Raw genomic sequence first — 25,514 nt, 5'->3', positions numbered from 1 at the left:
AGGCCTGTGTTGTTTGTTTTGTGTGAAAGTGAATGATAAAAGATCCATGAAATCGACACAGAAAGCCAGAACAGCAGAAAGAACTGAGGGCTCTCCATCATTGCGGCTTCTACCCTCTGCTGACTTGCGGAACAATGCGCGCTACACATCCAACTGCAGATCCAACACAGCTGTGCATTTCATTAGATGAAGAGCACTAGTGACACAAGTAAATAATTAACTTATTCTGGTCCGCTGACTGTGCTTATGAGACCAGTCATAGCTGACAGATTTTAATACAAGTTAACACAAAGGAACCATAATGAGCTTAGGAGTTAAAACAAAATATTTAGACAGAATTTGATGATCTCGAATCTCAAATGAGACAGATGATTTTTTTAAACTTTGTATTTTACTGAATTCATTAGGGGGTGGGGCAGAGAGTGTTCGATCTTAGAACCAGACTTTTCTTTCTTTTTTTTTTTTTAAGGTATTTCTGTTTCAGAATTATTCAAATCTTTAATTAAAGCAGGAAGGTTTTTTTTTTCCTCTTATTTTGCAAATGAAAAATTAAAACTTTGGCTTCTTTAGGAACACTGGCATAAAAATCTCCTCCGATATTTAGACCTCTTTAAAGTTACTCTCCTTTAATGCTAGTTTAAAAATGTAAATGATATGCCGTACGCTTCAGTGTGTTAACACTCTCCTGGATCCTTGAAAAGAGGATGGACTACAAATAAACCATATCTAATGGAAGCTGTTGTGAAACAATTACTGATTCATACCTTAAATGCTTACGCAGCATTTCAGATTTTAAAATAAAATTTCATCCCCTGGCTCATGCTGGTGTCTCAACCCCATTGTTTATAGCACAACTGCCTGGCAGTGAAATACAAATACACTAGTTTAACAGGCCTGGAACACTTAACACACTCACAGGGGCCAAGTGAGAATTAGACCACAGATGACACTATAGAACTTCTAACAGATGGAAACAGACAAGAAGGAGAAACTGGAACACAGAAAGTTAGAGCAGAAAGAGTCCACGGATACCCAGTCAATAAAATATTATTCCGTCACCATCCATCTTAATATCAGGTTGTAAAGGTGAAGAACTTACGGAGTCTCAAGAAACTACAAGTCTGACTGCCCAGCCACACGGCAAAGGCAAGTCTGGGGACCCGCTGTCACAGCTCTCTGTGTCACGGTCCAGATAGTGGAGGCTCTTACACCAATTTGTATTTCTATTTCTGTGCCTTGCAGAACAACACATAAATCATTTTAAGAATAGGTTTACCCAGCAAAATTCCAGTTAATCTGACAAATCACTCTTAGAAAGTATTTCTAATTATAAACAGCAACTCAGTTGTTCAAAAGTCATTTGTGGATTAAAAAAAAAAACACAAACTAGTCTTAATGTAATGGATCCATTTCAATCCACACGGGGGTTGGGGGGGAAGAAAACGTAAGAAAGTGAGAAAAAAGATATGGAAAAAAAAACTAAAGCATTACATTACCACACAGAGATAGAAAAGCAAATAACAGCTGGCTAAAGACAAAAACTGAAATAACATCTTTAACCTGACAACTATTTTTGGTGTGACTTTAACGTGCCAAGAACCAACTAGCAAAAGGTTTTTCTCTTTTGTTGACAGCCTGGTCTCCCCTTAAGATCACATTCTGCTTCACTTCTTAATTTTTAAAAATTTTATGCAGCAAGTCTACCTTCTAAGTATAAACACTTTTGGATTAAATTTACCACTTTCAGGTTGCTACATATTTTTACTCTTTCTTTTCTGAGTAAAAAAGAGAGAATCATTTTCCTCAATTAACAGGCTGTGTGACAAGTGTTGTGATAGAGGTAGGAATATGAAGAGGTTCAAGAACTTGGGTCCACTTCAGAGCTGCCCCAAGCAGAGCAGCTCAGCTGAATGCTGACCACAAAAACACCTGGACCGGTTCAGCTTACCACATTCTAATGCTCTAAGTGATGCAGAGCCGATCCTGCTGAAATAACACCGATCAGAGTCTACACTGCCAACTTGTACTCTCTGTGGGTACTGGTTAGACAAGGCTATTTATTCTGCACAGTTTCATACTCTGAGCACTAAGTGAAGGTGAAATGATGCTGCCATGCTTCTCTACTGGTCACAGTGCAGGAAGAAGCTTGGTGTTCGGGGAAGGTGTGATCACTGCAAAGCCCAGTATTAATGAGGTTCAGACACAGGGGCAGGAGGAGTGCCATCCATAAAAGGCTCATCACCCCTTGGATGAGACCTGCATAGGGCAGGGCATCAAGGAAGCAGGAGATCTTACTTTGTCTCTGTGCTATTCAACCGATATTGTTACCTGGGGGGTAAATAAAGCACCACGTTCCAGGGAGCCTTAGTTGTTTGGTCTTTGGAATGGGAATAATTAGCATCTATCTCATGAGGAAATCGTATTACAAAAACAGATGAGCTAATGTCTGAGAGGTACTTTCAGGTCCTCAGAGGAAGGCGGCAGCTAAACACAAGGAATTATTATTATATAAGAAACCTAATTACTCTCAGCAGGAAGCAAACTAGCAAGGCAAAGGAGACCAACTTAATGAATGGATGGAAGGGGCAGATGCAGTGGTACTAACTGTGGCTTAAGAGGCTGAAAGGCAGCTCCCTCCACTGGGCCATGCAGATCATTTCACGCGATCAGGACAGTGTCTCTTGTAATAACTTAGGACTTCACAGGACCTGGGCTGCGGATTTCCAGGGCAGAGTAGCTTACCGCTGATGAATATGGTGCTAAATGGGGCTGAAGAAGCAGCAGGAATGCTTTCAAGTTCGAACTGTTCGTGTTCAATAAGAAATGTTTCTACTTTGAACAAACTCATCTCGATAAGCCTTTACATATTCAGAAATGTAAATCTCTAAGTCGAAATGGGAAGGCTAACACAGGTGGTTACTCCTTTCTTCCTTTCCCCCTTTCCAGTTATTGAATTAACCTTCTTTTATTCTCCACACCACCACCTTAAATAATCCCGAGGGGGAGGGGAGGAGGAAAAAAAACTGTTGAATCATATTAGCTTTGTTCTGATGTTGAATCACTTCCAGATCTATCACATCGCTTGCCATATCCCGGTTGACATAATTTTAATTCGGCTCTTCCTTACATGTTAACAGATAAATAATGCATAAGAAAACTTGATTAGCTTTCTTATTAAAACATCACTCTCAATGAGAGGAGGCGCTAGAAGACAATGCAGTTTTTACACGGCTTTCCCATGAGCAGTTGAATGGTTTGATGTGATAAATTTGCATAGTCTGAAGCACACAAAGGGCTGATTAATTGAAACCCTTACAATGCTTCTGGAAGCAGCTATTGTAAAACAATAACCATAGGAACTTTACAAAATACACATGGCTGAATGTGTCGAGAGCTTAATAAAATGTGTTGAGGCTACACTATTTGGAAACAGAATTGGAGATTTTTATTCTGGGCCATAAAACACTAAAAACCCTAATTTCAAAGCTTTACTTGGATATTTACTAAAAGGTCAGAGGGTTACCGGCTAGCTACCGAAGACCAAAATTTGTTCTTCAAAAAGCAAATTAAATAAAATCTTCCTGAGGTGTTTATGTGGACAAAAATCACCTTGATTTCAAAGGTTAAAGAGTTGCCAGGATTTCTTTTTGGAAGGAAACTCTGAAGGACTGTCTGGTGTCGTATACCTTATCTTGGGGCTCACGCTGTTAACTCCATCAGCCCCCTTCTCCCCTCCCACTGGAGTCTTTCATTCAAAAGGATCAAGCAAAGTAGGGAGCCAAAGACATCCAGACTTTGAAGCTTCAGACTAGCAGAAAGGATTTTAGACGGTTTCAAGTGTTACATGAGTACAAGGTATTATTTTTATTACTCTAAGTCAAAGCCTTTTCATTCTCTCAATTTTAGAAAACATGAAGATAGAAAACTGAAATAACAAGTGAAGGTCTGGAAAAAGCAAAGCTTTTTGCCCAGCCGTGCTTAACAAACTTTTTCTCTTGGATTTTTTGCCACACGCAAATTTAACATTTTCTTACTTTCCACTGCCTCTTCATGCTTACTGTATACGGATTCTTTAATGTGTTGGGAAATCAGAGGAGACTTTCTTTTCTTCTAATAGACATTCAGTTAAAATCTAATAAATTAATTTAGCAGGTTGCTGAATAATTTTTATTAATGCAAAATGGAGGCAAGTGACCTTATCATGGAACTTTTGTTGAACAAGAGAGGGTCAAAGATGAATCTGCCAAACGATGTTATCCGTAAATGTGTAATCCCTATGAACCAAAGATAGATAAGCTGAATCAGCCTGTGGAAAAAAACTGCATTTTGATAAGACTGTATTTCTATTTTAAAACAAAGGTTGACTTCACTCCACTTAAACTGGCTGTTTGAGGATTTAGGGGGCGATGCTGAGGAGGGTATGCCATTATCTCAGATTTGCAGTTATTAAAAATCTTCTGTTTGCCAGGACAAACACTCTTGCTCAAATACAGTTTTTCCTCTGCTTTGGAATACTGTTTGGTGCTGCTGCCGATTCTGTGATCTCCAGGACCTTTGTTGGAGGTGCTAATCCTTTTTCACATGAGAGACTGAGAAATGTCCTCTGAGAGAAGTGATATATTGCTTTTTCCCCCCACATCAAAGGAGTCCACTTTTTCCTCCCTCATTGTGAATGGCAGCAAAAGTCAGAGGAAATCTGGAAATATAATAATTTGGTTTCCTGAGGAGTGAAATGAAATTTAACTTGGGAATTCCTTAGGCTGACAGGTAATTTTTGTTAAAGGATTAAACAATAAAACAAGCAAACAAAAACCCAACTGAGCAGGAAATCTGCTCACCCTTCTAATAAATGCACTGAGCATCATAGAAAGCAAGGCTCAAGATACAAGTGTTTGCCCTTGATGAATCTTGTTCATACAGAACTTATGCCAAAGTTCAAGAGGCTTATACACATTATTTTGACTTTAATAAAAACTCTAGTCCCAAACATGACTCCAATCAGCACTCTATGTGAATGCCCCTTCCTATCTTTGTGTGCTGTGCTTAGTCGCTCAGTCATGTCCGGCTCACTGCGACCCTATGGACTGAAGCCCGCCAGGCTCCTCTGTCCATGGGATTCTCCAGACAAGAATATCGTAGTGGGTTGCCATGCCCTCCTCCACGGCATCTTCCCAACCCAGGGATCAAACCTAGGTCTCCCACATCGCAGGCAGATCCTTTACCATCTGAGCTACCAGGAAGCCCCTTCCTGTCTTTAACTCTTATCTATAAATTTGATCAAGGAAGAAGGTGAAGAGAAAACACGAAGAACATTCCAGACCCATGTCTGCTCTACTTTCCCCTGTGGAGCATCATTATGCATCTATTATACAGGTCATAGCTTCACTATGAAGTACCCGGATGTTGAGAACACTTGGGAAAGTAGATCAAGACTTTGGGGTTCTAATATTTTCCCATCACCACCAGAATTTAAAGTTAAAGTAAGCTTTCCTTCCTTCATAAACAAACATACAACAAATTCATAACTTTGCTATACAAGTTATTACTAACTCATCTCACCTTCCCCAATAGTTTGCATATTACTAAAAGGATGAACTGTTCTAGAGATCTCTGACCAAGGGCCAGTTTCTTTGAGGGAGAGCTCATTCACTATGCATTTACTGATGAGATGTACAATGAACCTCACAAAGACCCAGAGGATGATGTACTTCATTAAAAGTCTTTGAATTTCTCTACTGGAATTCCCTTATCTAAAAAGTGTGTTGTGTATTTTAGGGGGAGAACAGATACATGTATATGTATGGCCGAGTCCCTTTGCTGTCCACCTGACACTATTACAGCATTGTTAGTCAGCTATACTCCAATATAAAGTAAAAAGTTTAAAAAAATAAAGAGAGTGCTGTGAGTGAATCCTGGCTGCTTCATGTTAATTCCCTCCTCCTACGGAATCCTTCCTCTCTCCTCCACGCTTGGCTCTCTCTGCCTGGTCCTCCTCTGTGGTCCAGGTCACAGGAAGTGATGCTGCTGACTGGGTCTGCCACATTTTAAACAGCTACTGATCAAATACTTTCACTTCTCCAGCGGGCCTTCTCTGTCCAATCAATTGCATTCAAGCTTTGCTTATCACAGAGCACTGATGTTGAACCCAACTAGTCAGAACTGATTTTTCTGTCCCAGTTCACCCATGTACTGTGGCCTCTTCAACCTTCTTCTTGAGCTTTTATAACACAGAGCTTGTAACTACCACTGTTTAGCTACCTCTTTAGCTGTGTTTTGTTTAGCTACTAATTATCCCACCACCTTTGAAGTGATCAGGCTGGAGCAGGATAGACACTCATGTTCTGTGAAACTTTCAAGTCTCCTTTAATTGTTAGAGAGGATATTTTCAGAGGCATTAGGTACAGAAATGCCATCTACACAGTATGTATATACAAAAAAGACTTCCTAATTCCTAATAACAACTTTGTCAAGGTAAACTTTCACCAAAAGACAAAAATCAGGCCATCTGCAGGGCCACATTGCTTTTTAAACGCCAAGACTAACAAATTTAATGCTCTAAATGGAGGGGGTGAGAGAGGTAGGCATAAAGATGATCTACGTCAAAACAATCTTTACATTTTCTCATAGAGAACACGCTTGTGTTAGCTTGCAGGAGACGCTACCAAAAATAAAAATAAAAATACTTCCAAAAAAATTCTACATTTCAAGAGTAAAAGCTTAGTTCAACTAATAGTTCTCTTATGCTGGTGTGCATCTAGACCAACACAGAAGGAAATCATTGAAGGAGACACCGCACGACACGCGTAAGAAATGCCCCGAAAGCTCCCAACACTGCGGAAGTTCGGTTGGCTCATCTCACGACAGCGGCGACAGCATAGTGGACACTGTGGACTAGTCTCCGTTCCATTCACAGGCTATTCTCTCAGGCCTTGTCCAGCTCCTCTCTGGGCCCCATGCTGAGGGCTGCGTGGCTTGTAAGGCTCCACACAGATGCCACCAGCTGTGCCCACTGCACACGAATATTCAAGTCAGCTCCCTCCAGCCCTGTCCAGGTCACTACCCTCAAGGGCCCTCCTGGCTCTAGCCACCACATCGAGCCAGACGAACCACGAGAGTGGACAAAGTGGAGGGACAAAGAGAGTGGACAAAGCAAATTAAAAATCTTCTTTGTCTTTCTTCTACATACTAACTCTTGACAGATTTGGAAATTTTAACCAAACACTGTCTTCTGGCCAGGCTACTGGGCCAGTGAGTTTTACAATAAGTTGACTTTAAAAAGACAGGAATACCTGGTAACATAGCTCTGTGTCAGAAGTATATCTTAAAGTGGAGGATTGTCAGGCATTTCGGGAATGTGGTATGTGAGAATAGCATTTCCTTTGGACTGGTGGCACAGGAGTGCTATGTAAAGCTGCTTATCCAGGAAGAAAGGGAATTTTCCATCTCCTCAAGGAAATACTAGAATTAATATTTAAATAGGTAATATTAAATATAATATTAAGAAAAATTAGAATTCTGTCTCAGGAAAAGGCTGCATCTTCTTCAAGGGAAAATTCCAGGGAATATAGCAACCTTGGCTTCCCAGGTGTGGTGATGGTAGTGGTGGTGGTGTAGTCGCTCAGCTGTGTCAGACTCTGTGACCTCACAGACTATAGCTGACCAGGCTCTTCTCTCTGTAGGATTTCCCAGGCAAGAATAATGGAGTGGGTTGCCATTTCCTTCTCCAGGGGATCTTCCTGTCCCGGGGATCGAACTCACAGCTCCTGCACTACAGGCGGATTCTTTAGCACTGTGCCACCTGGGAAGCCGAGGCTTCCCTCGGAGCTCAGTAGGTAAAAGACTGGGCAGCCTTGGGGACAGAGTGGCAATGGGATATCAAGAGAGGACACCTTACTTGGCACAGAATGGGCAATGCACTCGGAATCGGAAATCTGGGTCCGAGCTGACTCTGCCAGCACTAAGCTGTAGGAGGCAAGCCAATCACGACTCTGACCCTCAATTTCCTGATCTGTGTGCTGCTGCTGCTAAGCCGCATCAGTCATGTCTGACTCTGTGCGACCCCATGGACGGCAGCCTACCAGGCTCCTCCGTCCATGGGGTTTTCCAGGCAAGAGTACTGGAGTGGGGTGCCATTGCCTTCTCTGAATTCAACTCCTGCCCCAGCCTAACTCCAAAAAACTGTTCCTTCCCAGTCCTCCCCTTCTTGATAGACCACCTTGCCAGTGGCTCAGGCCACAGACCTCACCCTCAGTCCTGGTCTTTTCCTTCTCCAGCATCTCAGCCATCAGCAAGTCCTGCTGGCTCTAATTCCAGAGCACACTCAGAATGTACCACTTCTCTCCTGTTCTCCACTACTGCCCTTGTCCAAGCCACTGTCCCCTCCTGCCTGGACCACTGCCACCACCTCTGGGCTTCTCTGCCTGCTCCCCTCCAGTCTACTCTTCATGGGGAACCCAGGGTGATTTCTTAAAACGGTAATTCCATCTTGTCACTCCTTTGCTTATAGTCACTACCCAACAGGCCTGCTGGTTCCCAGTATATTTAGAATGAAGTCTAAATCCCTTTCTTTTGGCCACATGACCCTGTATGCTGTGCCCCATCCGTTTTCTCTCACTATCTCAAACCGTGTTCCTGCTCAGGCACATGTCTGGCCAGACTGGCCTTGTGTGTCTTCTCTGATTGTACCAAGCTCACTCATGCCTCAGGGCTGGTGAACTTAATTCTTTTCATCCTCCAGGTCTCAGTTCAAGTCCACGTCCTCCAAGAGGCCGACCTTGATCATGATCTACAGGGCAGCCCCCTCTTCCTGAAAACCAGTCACTTTTGCATTAGTCTTCCTGTGTCATAGTGATCACTACCTTAAATTATTCTCTTTGTATTTTTGTTTTCTTTTTTTCTGTTTTCTTCCCCAAGAAAACATACATCCCAGGAAAGCAGAGACTCTGTCAGTATTTACCACTGTTATTTCTAATATTGAGAACAGTTGGTACACAGTGAGAGCTTGAGAAATGATCGATTAATAATATAAGCACTTGAGATAATCCTCCATTATACCAAGTTCAATGAGACACAAAGTTGCTTTGTGATCTGTGCCATCCTTTACCAGGCTTAAAACCAGTCACTATGGCCTCCTGCCTTTTCTTGGCTCTATACCTGTAGGTCAACAGGTTTTCACTCTTTACTGCTGCTCCCCATTTTTTCTTTCACAGGAAAAACAAAACCTTCATCACAGCCCTCCAAGTCCAAACCCCACCTGGCCTGTCTCCCTTTCCTGCCCAGCCTGTGACAGCATACCATCCAGCGGTCACCTCTACTGACTGTGGCCATGGACCAGGCACTGCCTGCTTCACACACATCATTCTGTTTAATCCCGGTAACAACTCCTAGGAAACCGACTCCATTTCAAAGGGATAAAACTGGTCACTCGGCACTCAGGACCTTTATCTCTTTGCTATACTTTTTCTCAACCTGAAGGCTTTCTTTAAATGCTGAACAGAGGTAACCTCGAAGAAAAGGGGAAGTGTGCATTCAGTAAGCCCACAGGGCAGGGCAGGGGTACTGGGTGTACATTACAGGAAAGTGCACTCAGGTTCCATATAAGAGAACTGCAGCCTCAGAAAGCTGCAAGGGGCTCCCTTCACAGGTCACAGGCAAAGAGGAACAGCATCTGTGAAAAATAATCTAAGAAATTCTTATACTAGGGAAGACGGATTTGGACCAGACTTCTTAAAAGTATTTTCAAATGCTGAGTGTTATCCCTATCTACAACAAACTCACAACTTCTCTATCACGAATGGTCTTCACCATTTAGTTTAGTATGAACTGTATGCAATCCATTGTATTCATCTTTTTGCCAACTACTCAGGGACACTAGCCAAGAGCTGAGTTTCCTTGCTACCTCCCAAAGAGCCAACATGATTTTGAGCCCACAGCAGGGATTTAAATATGACCAAATAGATTTCTGTGGGCTGTCAAGGCAGATTTTTATTGAAGCTCAGAGTGCATCTCCGGGTGTGTGTGTGCATTTAGCTATCTTGGCTGAAAAGCTTTAGCGGGCTTCTGTCGTAAGTTAGGGCTGGGGAGCTATGAGTCCAGGGTGATGAAAACCCTGGAACCAATCTGGATATAAATGGGACATTTCATTTCTGATATTTACTGGGACAAATAAGTTATATTAATTTGAGGAGGGTAGATTTTGGCTTATTATATCTGTATGTTTGTGATACTTTATTTATTAAACTATTCCACAGACACATTGAACAGATACTGTATAATATGTAAAGTGCTGTGCGGGATGCTGGGTGGGGGTAGTTAAATAAATTAGTAAGGCATGTTTTCCATCCTCAATAAATCTAAAGCATACTTAAGTTAGCCCAACAAAGTGTTCTGATTTTAACAATATATACAAGTGGTTTAACAAAACCATGATTATTTTTGAATCTTTATGATTTTACTATAAATGAAAAAAACCTGAAAAAATAGGTTTCTGTCATTGTCATGTCTCTGGTTTCAGAAGGGTGACATTCACAGAAAGGATAAAAATGGCAGACTTTAGCTATAATAATGATTCAGGAAAAGGATATGCTATTCTCAGATAAGAGTTGCCAAACTGTGATGAATACCTTTCTGATAATCATTAGCATTTATGTCATAATTCTGATTATATGAACTTTAAACCGTTTTTAAGTTAGTTTTCAATCTCAGAAATGCTTACAACAGCCAACAAAAACAAGGCACCTTGGAAGAAAGGCTCTGATTAGCAGATAAAAGGTGTTCTAAAAACTCTTCTCACCTTTTACTAAAATAACTTTAATTTCAGTTCTATATGCTGCAGGGAAAAAAACTCACACACTTAGCATTCTTGTGTTGAACATTCTCGAATAATAGATACATGGATTTCCAGGCAACAGGGAAGAAGAAACATGTCTATCTCTACTCCTTCTCTGAACCTCACTAACAAGAGAGTTGACAAAATTAAGGTATAAGCCTATAAGGAAAAAGAATGGGCAAGAGAGAACTATACAATTTTGAAAGCTGATGAACAGAGGAAAGAACAGTAAGTGGCTTAAGAGGAGAAAATTACACCTGGAAAAGGTTTTCATTCCAATCCCAAAGAAAGGCAATGCCAAAGGATGCTCAAACTACCACACAATTGCACTCATCTCACATGCTAGCAAAGTAATGCTCAAAATTCTCCAAGCCAGGCTTCAACAGTATGTGAATTGTGAACTTTCAGATGTCCAAGCTGGGTTCAGAAAAGGCAGAGGAACCAGAGATCAAATTGCCAACATCCGCTGGATCATAGAAAAAGCAAGAGGGTTCCAAAAACACATTTACTTCTGTTTTATTGACTATGCCAAAGCCTTTGACTGTGTGGATGACAACAAACTGTGGAAAATTCTGAAAGAGATGGGAATACCAGACCACCTGACCTGCCTCCTGAGAAATCTATATACAAGTCAAGAAACAACAATTAGAACCGGACATGCCACAAGGGACTGGTTCCAAATTGGGAAAGGAGTCCATCAAGGCTGTATATTGTCACACTGCTTATTTAACTTCTATGCAAAGTACATCATGCAAAATGCTGGGCTGGATGAAGCACAAGCTGGAATTAAGATTGCCAGGAGAAATATCAATAACCTCGGATATGCAGATGACACCACCCTTATGGCAGAAAGCAAAGAGGAAATGAAGAGCCTCTTGATGAAAGTGAAAGAGGAGACTGAAAAAGCTGGCTTAAAATTCAACATTCAGAAAACTAAGATCATGACATATGGTCCCATCACTTCATAGTAAATAGATGGGGAAACAATGAGAGACTTTATTTTGGGGGGCTCCAAAATCACTGCTGATGGTGACTGCAGCCATGATAATTAAAAGACGCTTACTCCTTGGAAGAAAAGTTAAGACCAACCTAGACAGCATATTAAAAAGCAGAGACATTACTTTGCCGACAAAGGTCTGTCTAGTCAAAGCTATGTTTTTTTCCAGTAGTCATGTATAGATGTGAGAGTTAGACCTTAAAGAAAGCTGAATACTGAAGAATTGATGCTTTTGAACTGTGGTGTTGGTACTCTTGATAGTCCCTTTGACTGCAAGGAGATCCCACCAGTCCATCTTAAAGGAAATCAGTCCTGAATATTCATTGGAAGAACTGGTGCTGAAGCTGAAACTCCAATACTTTGGCCACCTGACGCGAAGAGTTGACTCACTGGAAAAGAGCCTGATGCTGGGAAAGATTGAAGGCGGGAGGAGAAGGGGATGATAAAGGACTAGATGGTTGGATAGCATCACTGACTTGATGGACATGAGTTTGAGCAAATTCTGGGAGTTGGTGATGGACAGGCCTGGCATGCTGTAGTCCATGGGGTTGCACAGAGTTGGACACAACTGAGTGACTGACCTGAACTAAACCTGTACGGAGGCACAAGGGAGGGAACTGACTCAGATCTCTCCACCACTCCCGGGAAGGCTCAAAGTGCTGTGAAACAGGGTGAACGGTGGGGGTGAGGGCAGTAGTACTGACTCATAGGTTACCTGTCCACCAGCAGTCCCAGAGGGCTCTGTATTTAAAATGTGTCTCACTCTTTGCAACTCCATGGATTGTACCTGCCAGGCTCCTCTGTCCACGGAATTCTCCAGGCAAGAATACTGGAACGGGTTGCCATTTCCTCCTCCGGGGGATCTTCCTGACCCAGGGATCGAACCTGGGTCTCCCATATCACAGGCAGATTCTTTACTGTCTGAGCCACCAGTGAAGCCCACCACTTCCCCCACTCACCACCAACTCTCACCGGGGCTGTTACAACTGCCTTTGAACTGGAATCAGGGCTCCCTCACTTGCCCCATACAGTCTTGTTTTCATGGGGTCCAAAGTAAGTCCCATCATATTTCTCGTTTGCTCAGACCCCTCCAGTGGCACCTCTCTCCCTCAGGGTAAAGCTGAAGTTCACGGAGTGACCAGTGAGGCCTCACCTCTGACTGCCTCTGCTCCAGCCACACAGGCTCCTGGCTGGGCCTCCAGTACACCAGGCTGAGCGCAGCCTCAGGCCTCCCATTTCCCTCCATCATTTGAGCTCCCTTCCTTCTCTCAGGACTTTACTCAGTCATCTTCTCAGCAAGGTACTGTTCCTCAACCACTTTACTTACAATGTCACGAATAATCACTCCCCCTTGACCTGCTTCCTGTTTTGCTCCCCTATCTCTTAGTTTTTTTCATCTCAGCACTTAGCATTATCTCTCTTGCCCGCAGGAATGTAAGCTCCACACAGGCTGAGATCTTGTCTGTTCTGTTCACTGCATATCAGCAGGACCTAGAATAGTACTGAACACTCAGGAGACACATAACCAAGTCTTTATAGAAGTATATGTCTGTATAAGAAATCATCAGAACCTCAGTTTTTATTCTCTACCCTATACAGCCAAGAAACTACCTTCTATTCCCAAAGACTTACCCAAGAAAATGAACCAGAATGACCCATGACCCAGTGTGGGGTGATGACACAGCAGAGGGTTGGGCGAGGATACAGAAGAATGAAGTGAAAGTCTGTGCACTGGGCTCACAGCCTGCTGCCCCCGTCTGGCTTCCAGAAGGTCAGCTGACAGATAAACCTTAAGCACTGCTCACACCCTCATTTCCAACTGCAACCTGAAATTGAACCGAATGGCACTTGCAAGAAATATGATTCACTGCTTGATCACCTACAGTGACTTCCACCAGTCAACAGGTTCTATCCCTGATACACAGACCTGCTAACCATTCTTTCACTGCACATTAAAGGAAAGCTTCCAACAACAACAACCAGACTCTAAAACACACACAAGGAAAAGAATGCTCTCAAGAAACAGAGATTATATTAGAAACAGAAAAAAAACAAACAAAAAAAGAAAACATAACCAAAAAAGTAAAGCTAAAAACTAAAAGAAAATTTAAAATATATAAATACATACCTGTTGTTATAAAATGGGAGAGTACAAATTAAATTTAAAATTATAATTGGAAACCAAAAATATAAATAGGTTAAAAAGGATCTTGAAAATAAAACTGATCCAATCTCCTAGAAAGAAAAATAAGAGAAAAGAATGGAGAGCAGGGAGAGAAGAGATAACAAAGCTAGAGCATCAGTCTGGAAGAAATCTAACTAACAGGAAAACTAGAAAGGGCATGGGGAAAATGAGGAAAAGGAAATTACCAACAACAAGTACACAAAAATGTCCAAGAATTGAAGGAACTCGAACTTCCAGAATAAGAGGGTGTCTGATGTTCAAGGACAAGAAATGAAAAAATTGTCTATGGAATTTCAGAATTCAAGAAAAGGAAACAGTAAAAGCTTCCAGGGGTGTGGAAATAGGGAAGGATGGAAGGAGGAAAACAGAGAGAAACAGCGCACAGACAAAGATCTGAAGAATGACGCTGCAATTCATGTAAGTAAGACGGAATCTGGACAATAATGTAGCGATGGAATCAAAATCCTTAGGGAGAACAATTTTAAAATCTAGAATTCTTTACTCAACCAAAGTATATTTCAAGTATGAGGACAGAATATGTTCAGACATACACGAGCTCAAAAAATATACTTTACATGTGTACTTTCTCAGCAATTTAATAGATGGACTATCCCACTACAGGGGTGGGAGGTGGGGTAGAGAGAGAAGTGACAGGGAAGAGCCAAGAAACAAGGGCTCAAAGGAGGCTGTCATAAGTGATTACCATTCAGCAGGCTTAGATTGCAGTGCATGGGCTGGGTCCCTCCTAAAATTTATATTACTGATGTTGAATTTCTGGTCTCTAGAACTGAGAGACAATAACTTCTCTTGTTTAGGTCACCTAAGTCTGTGGCATTTTATTTTAGCAGTCTAAGTGTACTAATACAGAGTGCTTCCCAACCTTTCTAAAAAACAAGTCTAAGGCACATAAGATGAGCTGTAAAGGCCTTGGCTTCCCCAGGCTCTGCCCGGCACTCCTGAGAGTTCCAAGGATTAACTTCTCAGTTTACCTATTACAATTCTTCACACTTTACTGGGAAGGTCCGGCTCAGAGAAGGACCACTATGCCTTGGAGAAGGAGGAGTGGGGACACTATAAAAGAAACCATCTGGGGAAAAATGGTTCTAACAGACTACCGATCATGTGGAAAACTGAGCCCATGCTGAGAGTCTGTTGATGGTATAGAATGGTAATAAAAATAAGGAAAATTAAGCAAAATTCTTAAATGAGATACCGATAAACTTCTGAAAAAATAAAGTTATATACCAAGGAAATGTACTCAACAATCACTTGATTTGGAAGCAAATAATATTTATGGCCCAGATAATGCAACATAAATAATTAAGTAACTTAAAATTATGATAAATCTACGCAGGGAATGGAAGTTGGGAATAGGAAACAGAGGTAGCCAAGTGTAGGTCCTCCTATCTATCACAAGGCGATATCAGCAGGCAACATCTGCTGGTGAATCCGTCTGCAAATGGATGAATGAACACAGAGCTGCTTAAGAATATTATTTAGAAATACTAAGATGAAAATGAGGTGAAACTGCTTCAGGAAGCAGAAGAAGAAGAAAGGAAAGGAAAGGAAAACTATGTTTTTTAGTACAAGGCACTCTGGCAACCCACTCCAGTGTTCTTGCCTGGAGAATCCCAGGGACGGGGGAGCCTGGTGGGCTGCCGTCTATGGGGTCGCACAGAGTCAGACATGACTGCAGCGACTTAGCAGCAGCAGCAGCAGCAGCAGCACTCTTTTTTGGTACTATTTGACCTTTTTAAGCCATGTGCATTTATTATTTCATAAAATTATACTTAAATAAAAATTATGTTAATGGTCCTTATACTCTGATAAAGCTTACATTATCTATTTTTTGTTTGTTTGCTGTTCCCCCCCAATCTTTTCAATAAATCTAACGAAGTTGTAACAGAAGAGACTATCAAGGGAATCTAGGCTAATCAGAAGGTTTTACCCTTGGATTAAAAGCCATCTGGAAAAAGAAAACTAGCAAGATAAACTCCTCACTACAAGTGAAAGGTCATTTAGACCCAGGAGGACTTCTTTCAGTTTCGTATAGAGATATTCTAGTCAAAGCTCCCTAAGACTGAAGAGATCTCTAAACTCTGCTACATTTCAGATCACTGCAAGTTGGAAACCACTTCCGTCAATGAACACTATCTGTATTTTATTAATAGTCTGAAAAAATGCAAGAGCACAGACTTGATGACATTTTACCTCGAGGTCTGTATTCACAGGACCTTACTAATCAAGCATGGTTTTCATTCAAAAGTACTGCTTTGTTTCTACTGTAACATACACACACTCACATACAATGTACAGATTAAAATCTGGGTGAAAATCAATCCATCAAGAGTGGGGAATCTGTTCCTTTTCATATTCCCCATACCTTCAATTCCTTCATATATCAACTGTTATCAATTACCTACTAAATATCTACTCTGAGAAAAGCTCTTATGAGAATCTAAGGACATGGTCCTTGTCCTCAAGCTTAGTGGAATGTGAACACAGTGGATAATTACTGAAATGTACACTAGCCTTCAACTCTTTACACAGTAACTCTGATGGAACACAGCACAGGATTTGGACTTCAAGTGTGCAAACTGATTCAGAATAGAGATATCCTCTTACAGTGTGCACGCTTGTAAAACTTTTAGTGCCAACATTTTATAAGAGGAGTATCAAGCTTTGCTCTTGTCCAGGAACTAGGTCAAGTAAAACAGACGCTGTTAACGAGGCTATGGTTACCCCACAGAAAGACTTAGTAGTGTGTCTCAGAAAGTGTCAAGACCAACAGAGAAGGAGAAACAATCTCAATACAGAGAATCTGACTTTCACTGGTAAGCAGTAGGAAATAACAGAACCTCAAGCTAGGTTTTAAACTTAAGAGTTAAGACAGCATCTTAGGGAACTGTATGAAGTAGAGGTATCAAATTCACAGTTACAGATGGAACCAACTCTGTTTCATAAAATATTGATAGGCTGAAATAATCTTGTGTCTGTTAATTGAACTAAAAAATGCTTCCAATAAAAAAGTTAGTACCTTAGTCTGAAACAGTTCCACTGATGGAATGACAACTAAGGCTAGATTCATTTGACCAAACACACTATAATATTTGATATACTTGCCTGGCAAAGCAATAGTCAGAATCATCAAGAATTTAATGTATAATTATCTTCAAACCAGTAAATTAAAAACAAGAAGATGGGATGGGGGTAGGAGATAGGAGGGGGGTTCAGGAGAGAGGGAAAAAAAAAAAACAAACAAAAACAGGAAGATTCCACACCAGCAATTTATAAGCACAAATGAGATTCAAAGTTGAAGAGTGAATGAATAATAGCCAGTATTAATAATCACAGCTTTCACTTCTTGAGCACTTACTACGTGTCAGGCACAATCCTAACTGCTTAACGGTCAGGATAGCAAACAGGTTAGTTACAGAGCATGAACTCTGGAGCTAGGCTGCTAGGGCTTAAAAACCAGCTCTGCCACCAACTGGGGACGTGGGCAACCGACTAAGTTCTCTGTGCCTTGACTTCCTCACCTATAAAGTGCAGATTGACCTACCTCCTGGGACTGTGGAAGAAACAAATGAGCAATGTGCCAGGCACACTGAGTGCTACCCAAGTGTTAGCTGCTGTTGTTCTGAATACTAGTGCATGGCAGACAGAGCTAAAATTCAAACACCAGGACAAACTTAAACTCTAGGTATATAATGACTAAAAGAGACTCTACTGATAAGTTGATCAGTAGTGACACAGGACCACGTGTTCCTTGAAGATAAAAACAAAGCAAAACCAACAATGAATGAAAACCCAGCACTGACCATCAACAGAAATAGGCTCGCCAACGGGATCTGATGGAGAAGGAGCATCTAGGAGAAGGGTCACTATGAGGCACTGCACTGGAGGCGGGGAAGACCACGGTTCTAACACCAGCTCAGCAGTGAGCTGGGTGCCTGTGACAGGCTGCTTACCGAGCAGGGTCTGAACTTTCTCTTGTGTTAAACAAAGGGGCAGGTGACTCTGAGGTGCTGACATCCTGATACATGACCCAAAAGAATAAACAGCATTTTAAATACACACCTTTCGTAAAAAATAGGTATTACTATTTACTTCTGAACAGCCACTTGTACTTTAGCAGGTACGTCATCTAGAATGTATTTAAAATTTTGGGCTGAGCAGTTGCAGAATGAAATACATAGTATAGAGAAGCAACACTATGGTACACTGCTGTTGCTGCTGCTGCTAAGTCGCTTCAGTCGTGTCTGACTCTGTGCGACCCCATAGACAGCAGCCCACCAGGCTCCCCCATCCCTGGGATTCTCCAGGCAAGAACACTGGAGTGGGTTGCCATTTCCTTCTCCAATGCATGAAAGTGAAAAGTGAAAGTGAAGTCGCTCAGTCATGTCCGACTCTTCGTGACCCCATGGACTGCAGCCTACCGGGCTCCTCATCCATGGGATTTTCCAGGCAAGAGTACTGGAGTGGGGTGCCATCGCCTTCTCCATGGTATACTGTTAGATGCCATTAAAATATAAACAGGTTAATCTGGGAAATAAAACAAGAATACTTTTGATAACATGGTAATACTTTTTCTAACATACTGAATTTTTCTAACAGGGAGAATTATAAAGTAGTTCTTATATAATGTGGTTAATAAATACTATAGCTTTATAAAAAAGCTGAGAAATGATACAACTTACCTTTTTGCCCATGACGACTGCTGAATTTGTCTCCAATCTCTGGACGCCTTGTCTGTCTCAGCAGCATTTTGATCAGAAAAGCATCTTCGGCATTTGAAGATATCATCACTTTCTCAATATACGAGTCTGTTGCCCCTTTGTAGCTAATATTAAGATAAAGTCACTATAGCAGAGTTTTCAAGCCGCCCTGGGTGAACCTACTCTTCCAGGCATATTTCATGTAATACCTACCACAGAATATTCTGATGTTCCCATTTCAGGTTCTGAAAAATGACTTTTCTCTTTCAAGAATAACTTAAAATGTGACAATTTCCCTTGGACAGTCCTAGTTTAAAGTGGTTAAACATTTATTACGAGGCAGGCACAATACAATTTAATCATTACCACACATGGTATTCACATACTGTTATTCCTTTATAGGAAATAAGAACTGAGGAAAACTTAGGAAGGTTAAGAACTTGCCCAGGACACATGACTCACACAAAGCAGACCTGGGATTTAAAATGCTGAAGCCCGTTACTCAACTGGAAATTTTTAAATATTACTTTAATCTACTCAGCGTTTCCACTGGGAACTTTTCACACACTTCACATCATCTGTCTTTCACTCAACAAACTTTATTCAGAGTCTGCCTATGTCAGATCCTTACAGGCTCTGGACATACAACGATTAAGAAGACGTAGCTGCTGCCCCCAAGAAACTCACAAACAGCGAAGGGAGAGAGAAAGGGAGACACAAGAAAGTTTGTTTTCTGGGACGGCAAGAGGGGTCATGGGAAAGGCCTGAGGAGGTGACAGTCGGTCCCGCCAGTGGTCGGTGGTGGTGACAGTGGTGGCAGGGAGGGGCCAGCTATCAAGGACTGCTTCCGGGAGGAGGAGACCCTAGAGTGGAGACCTGGCCAGACAGAAGGAAATTCCAGGCAGAGGGAGCAGCGTGAGTAAATGCACAGAAGTCACACGGAATGTCTGGAGAATAAGAGACAATTTACTAGAAATATGAAGGCTGGTGTGCCAAAGGGTGAGGCTAGAGACATGTGCCGAGAGTCATGGATGGCCGTGTATTTATTACATTATCATTTCGTTCAGCCTTTATCATGCAGGCGACATTGTCCTTAGGAGTTTTATCTACTCAAGTTTTATGCTATTTATGCAAGAGCAGCAGATGAGTAACTGAGGAGAAGAAATAAGTCACTCCGGCAGTAACAGAGGGAGCCTGAGAAGAGTGGGGAGGTGCACGACTGGAGGCAGACGAGCAGCTTCCAGGAACGGCGAGTCCAGCAGAAGGGGGCCAAACTCAGAGAGCCACACCTGCCACTGGGGAGTGAGAGGACTTCTGAGGGGACAGAACTGTCAGCCCCGACCCAACTAAGGCGTGCAGCAGGCCACGCAAAGGAGTCAGGTGTATGTGTAGGCGACTGGCTGGATGGCGGCACTACTCACCGAGAAACGGACCCAGAGGAAGCACGTCTGAGGCTGGGGTAGGTGAGGGGAGGATGACGGTTTGGGTCTGGGTTTGGGGACCCCTTTGTCCAAGAGCGGGTACGGAGCTGACACTGGGCAGACATCTCTCTGGCAGTCACCAGCCAAAGGAGCTAACTTCTAATTTCCTCCACCCCTTCTTTTTAAAAATCTTTCAATGTAATATTTCCAAGGCATGACCAGGACATACGTGATGGGCACATCTTTGTACTGCGGCTGCTGGGGCACGTTACTTCCTTCCAGGGGAATCTGAGTCACTGTGGGCATGGACTTGTTTACAAGCACTTGCTTGTTTTCTACTTTCTCACCTGAGAGAGAGAGAAGAGCATCAGACAAGTCACGATCATCCGTGGGGAGGGCAAAGGTTATTGGAGCATAAAACCCCATGAAACCCCTGGTGCATGAAATTCAGACGCAGAGGTCACAAAGAGAGTCCACATGGGTGGAATCAGAGTTCAACGGGCTTGTGTGAAACTCTGCAAGCCCATCTGAAAACACCACATAGATTAAGATCACAGCATGTATAAAATTAAGAAGCTGCTTTAGGGGACCACATGAATGACAGAAAATCCATCCACTTTAAAATGTCTCCTAGGGTGTTAGAATAGGTTTGGGCCATGTCACAGTGATTTCAGCTAGTAATGAGTCCCCACCAACTTAAACGTGGACAATGAGAAACTATAAGTATTTCTTCGATTTTCCTGCTGTCCTCACCTGTGCTCTGCATTTGCAGTAAGCACAGACACCAGCTACTACACTGCTGTCACTGCACTTGTTTTCCCTGCCATAGCACCCGGTTGATACGGTTTTATAGGTTGTTATTTTTTTTTCTGCCCTGTATACCAAACATTCAGACATACTGCTGAATACTTTCCATAATTTAAAAGCATATACATTAAAAAAATGATTTTAAGGCTTTTACCTGGAGAACAAATACCATCTGCATCTAAAATCTCATGTCGCCAGATGGGTTTCCTTGTAGCAGCATCCAACATGGGCCCCATCACTTTATCAAAAGTCTGATTGGTATATCGTTTCAAGGTGCATTTAGCATTTTTATATACAAGGCAACGCCCAAAACCTAAAATGAAACCAAAGTGGGTTCAGAACCACCAGCAATATGGAACTACGAAGTCACAGATTTGTGTTACTCAACAAGCCACCCCACTCTACCTCCCTTCCCCTCCGAAGTGTTTGTCACTCAGTCATGTCCAACTCAGTGATCCCATCGACTGTAGCCCACCAGGCTCCTCTGTCCATGGAACTCACCAGGCAAGAATACTGGAGTGGGTTGCCATTCCCTTCTCCAGGGGATCTTCTTGACCCAGGGATCAAACCCAGGTCTCCTGTGTTGCAGGCAGATTCTTTACCATCTGAGCCACCTGGGAAGCCCATAGAAACACACCCCAAATGTGCTCTACATTTAGATTATGAGAGTAGCCAAGCCAAATAGCAATCTGATGACTTGAAGAACTGGCTCAAGATCTCCACCATATAAACATATAAACACTGGAATCTCTACAATCATTTTCCAGCACAGAATATACCTTGTCAGGTTGGAGGAAGGTGAGAAAAACCTAAGAATATCACTGTGATTCTTTAAGAGTGCAGAGCCATAGCATGTGAAAATTGGAAAGGGCCTTAAAGATCACCTGGCTTAATCCCTCTATCTTACAGGTGCCACAAGTGAGGGGCAGAAAAATTAAGTGGCCAAGGTCACTCAGCAACATGGTGGCTGAGTTGAGACAGAGCAAGTTCACTGATTAGCCCTCATTCTTCTCACATATCATTTTATTGCAAAATGTTTGCTACTCTTCTCTGGAAAGTTTTCTTTATGCTGATTTTAGCATTTAGAGGAAGTCTCAAACAAGCAAACAAGAACATTAATCTTTCTCCAGAGAAAAGAGAGAATAAAAAGAAGCAATCAAATGATATTAATGGGAGAGAGAGTTCACCTTTGCCTTGAAGATTAGAGATTACTTTGATTACATTTTTATATTACATTTATCTAGTGGAGGAGGGAAAAGTCCTGGGACCGATTAACAACTTAAACATTAAGAAAAGTAAGCAAAATGAATAGAAATAGCCTTTAGATGGAGCAAACTCAACCACTGAAATCCACAGAAGGATTTGTCAGTTGCTCAAAAGAGCTGCCTATCCTTTCACACTAAGTAACATTTCCTAAGATGCTATGGCTAGATTTCTTTCTTCTTCCCTCTTTGGCCAAGCTGTTATTTTAAATGGGATTCTCCCTCTGATCTCCCCAGGATATACTGAGCCATGTCAGAGTTCGCTTAAATAGGAAAATGTCTCCAGATTAAATGCCAGCTATTACTGAAGAAATAAATGCACGGCTGTAAAATCCTTTGCTTATGATTCTCCACCCAAAGCAGAACTCTTTCAAGAAATCTAAGAATTTGAGTTCAGGAAATTAATCGGGGAAGAGTGGATTTCTAAATAAAATCTCAGTGCTCTAATGTCATTTTTTAAATATGAAGGTGACCATGGGATGAAACAACGCATTTCTACATCTGGACAGTAGATGAAGACATCTGTGTGTCTTTGATTAACAGTCTTCGTTGTTGTGGCTGCTGGTAAATTGTGTATGGCCATAATAAACTCGCCTCAGAGAGCAAGCTGCTTTGAAAACCTTACATGATCTTGAAATTTCATACAATGGCCATTAAGTGCAACATGCTGGAGTGCAGTGTGAATCTGAACTGCATGGAATCAGAAGCGTTTTCTTCTGAGTATAAATAGACATTTTATTTACAGGTGGGAGCTTAAAAGCAAGAGGACAGTAAACTCAGATCATTAAATTGTGTTGCGGAGTTTCTGAAAGATATCACAAAGTCTTCAGATTTCCACATAAACGTTACCAGTTAATCAGAAAGGAAAACATCTAGCTTTAAAGCATGGCTGTTGTCATTTGGAGGAAAAAAAGCGGCATAAATTAAGTGCAGCCAACATTAACGCCAAAGACACATGTCTAGGAGTACTATTATGGCTGCCTAGCAACTGCAAAGAGTGAAGGGGAAGGCAGGGCGGGTCTGCCAGGGAGAGAGGAGAGAAATGGATGATGAAGACAGAAGTCACACCACAGATCAGGTGATGGCTAACAAGCCCCCAGGTGGGGACCTGCAAAAGTAAGCCATCAAAAAACTGGGAAAGAAAAAGGTAAAATGATGAATCAGGGTTTGTGCATGTATACTTTTATCATTTTGCTAACAAAAAGGTATAGCATTATGAAGTTGAGATATATAATAAAAAGTCTTTTATATACAACTATTGCTATTGCCCTTTCAACAGGTTTGTAATTAAATATACAACTTGATGGTTTTTTTTTTTTTAATGGTATTTCATTTATTGTAATTCCTGCTAGGAAATAATCAAATTCTTACATTTCAATTTTTGTTTTCTGTTGAACTGTCTCAAGTCACCAATAAATTAAATAACAAAGAAAAGAAAAGGTTCCTTAGTAACAATTATTAATACCTCTATATAATATTCATTTTAAAAATGTCAACACCATACATAACCACTTCCTGGCTGTATATTATAAAAATCAAATCACTTGAAACTGACCTTAACATTCTGACGTCAAGTGACTTTCACATTGATCACGCTTGTATCTGAATCTGCACAAAGGTACCTTTGGTGCTCGTGCTTTGAAAATTCACTTACCTCTGTCCAAGGAAGCCTTGTTTAAAACAAGAGCATCTTCGATATCATAGCCACTATAACTCATCACGGCAACTGTCGCGTTCTGTCCGGCTGGCAGTTTCTCAAATTCTATCAACTCAATTGTCTTTGTTTTAACCATGGGTTTTTGTGGATATGCTAGGAGATACATGAGAGTATCAATTCTGTTCCTCTGGTTGTATCCAATGGTACCTTCATTGGCATTGGAGAAAACAAAATGCAGCACTCTATTAGATCAAATAATTAAGCAGCAATGAATATAGAGAGAAACATTCACTTTAATAGTTAAAATGAAGAAAATTTTCAAATATTTAAAGAGCAATATCTCATAGTGATTAATGACTTTCAAAAACAATTTTTCTCAGTTATGTCAAAAATCCTACAAAGAAGAAAAATCACACTCAAGGTATACTAATCTGAATAATTTCAACTTTTGGATTTATAAAATTGATCCCATTTGGAGAGCTTTTGTCTCTGCTGGTTAATCATACATGTCAACAATTCTGCATTTGGTTCTACTATGTTCCAGGCATATTTACAGCTGCAATTAGAAAATACCCCACAGTGCTGACGGCAGAAAGCTTGGACAATAGGACAAATAAAGAAACCAACAATTCCAAATGTTTAACATGAAAAAATTTTAAAAAGGGAGGAAAAACTAACTATTCACTTATTAAGCAGTTAATAAGCACCTACTTGGGGCCCAGCACTGGAGATACAATGGAGAAAGGCAGGGTCCTTTCCCCTAGGGAATCCAGGGCCCTGTCCAGTCAGGGATGGGCTTTTCTCTCCTTAGCAATCAGCCTTTCCACCTGATTGGACCTTGGAAGAGTATCACTGTCAACCGAAAGTGAAGCTAGAATGTTACCTACCCTTCTTTTTCCCCATTGGGTGCATTAAAGTTCAAAGATTGATTCCACAAAAAGGCTTTCAGTCTCCGGGGCTTGTGAACACACAATTGCTCCTACTCAGAGACCTTAAAACCGGGAAACCCACGTTTGCCCTACTGTTGAGCTTGAGTGCAGGTTTCTGGACCTCTTTAACTCTCCCCAAGTATCTCTTCTTTGTCCTGTAGTGGCACATCTGCAATACCCACACACGTCCAAGGTGCTGACACGTCATTTAATGGAGTTAAGCTTTAATGTGAGCAGATATAAAACTCAATTATTTGTTTCCTTTCCCTTTTTCTCTTACTCATGTCATTAAATCAATGGTGATTTCAATTTAGAGATGAAAACAACCTATTCAGGCAGCAAAAATGATATAGTACTCCTTGATGGTTGGGCTTTAATGAAATCTGTAGGACACTAAAGAAACAAGTGCCTAGTACATTGCTAGGCTTATTACCAATGCTCAATAAATGTCAAGTAAATGAAATGGAAGAATTTCAATATACATTTTATGAAGGTACATACTTGTGCTTAAATCTCTAGAAAATTTATCAAGATTCAGCTGAAAACCAATAGCTAAACTGAACTGCATGAACTTTTTCTCAAGTTGACACTAAAAATCCCCAATTACTGTTATTTTAGTGCCAACTAATAGACTGGGCAGGATACCTGATAATAGATCACTTATGGCCTTAGAAATAAAATTGCTGCTGCTCAGACTACAGTAAAGTTCA

The 25,514-nt window shown here is 41.4% G+C and overlaps 1 protein-coding gene across 3 annotated transcripts in view; it reads right to left on the bottom strand.

Moving 5' to 3' along the window:
• Positions 1 to 25,514, bottom strand: part of POLR3B (RNA polymerase III subunit B) — a 115,771-nt gene that overhangs the window by 16,933 nt on the left and 73,324 nt on the right. For 2 of the 3 annotated variants that reach the window (XM_004006694.5, XM_042247168.2), the window contains exons 20-23: positions 23,873 to 24,082; positions 21,111 to 21,269; positions 20,379 to 20,496; positions 18,711 to 18,853 (exon numbers count right to left, since the gene is read on the bottom strand). In XM_004006694.5, the coding sequence (XP_004006743.1) occupies positions 18,711 to 18,853; positions 20,379 to 20,496; positions 21,111 to 21,269; positions 23,873 to 24,082 (630 nt within the window). Of the gene's footprint in view, positions 1 to 389; positions 4,275 to 18,710; positions 18,854 to 20,378; positions 20,497 to 21,110; positions 21,270 to 23,872; positions 24,083 to 25,514 lie in introns of those variants that run through there. The other variant, XM_042247167.2, reaches the window with a different exon arrangement.

The sequence above is a fragment of the Ovis aries genome, chromosome 3, assembly GCF_016772045.2.
Source record: "Ovis aries strain OAR_USU_Benz2616 breed Rambouillet chromosome 3, ARS-UI_Ramb_v3.0, whole genome shotgun sequence".
In the NCBI taxonomy this organism is placed as follows: domain Eukaryota; kingdom Metazoa; phylum Chordata; class Mammalia; order Artiodactyla; family Bovidae; genus Ovis; species Ovis aries.
This window is presented reverse-complemented; position numbering and strand designations above follow the sequence as displayed.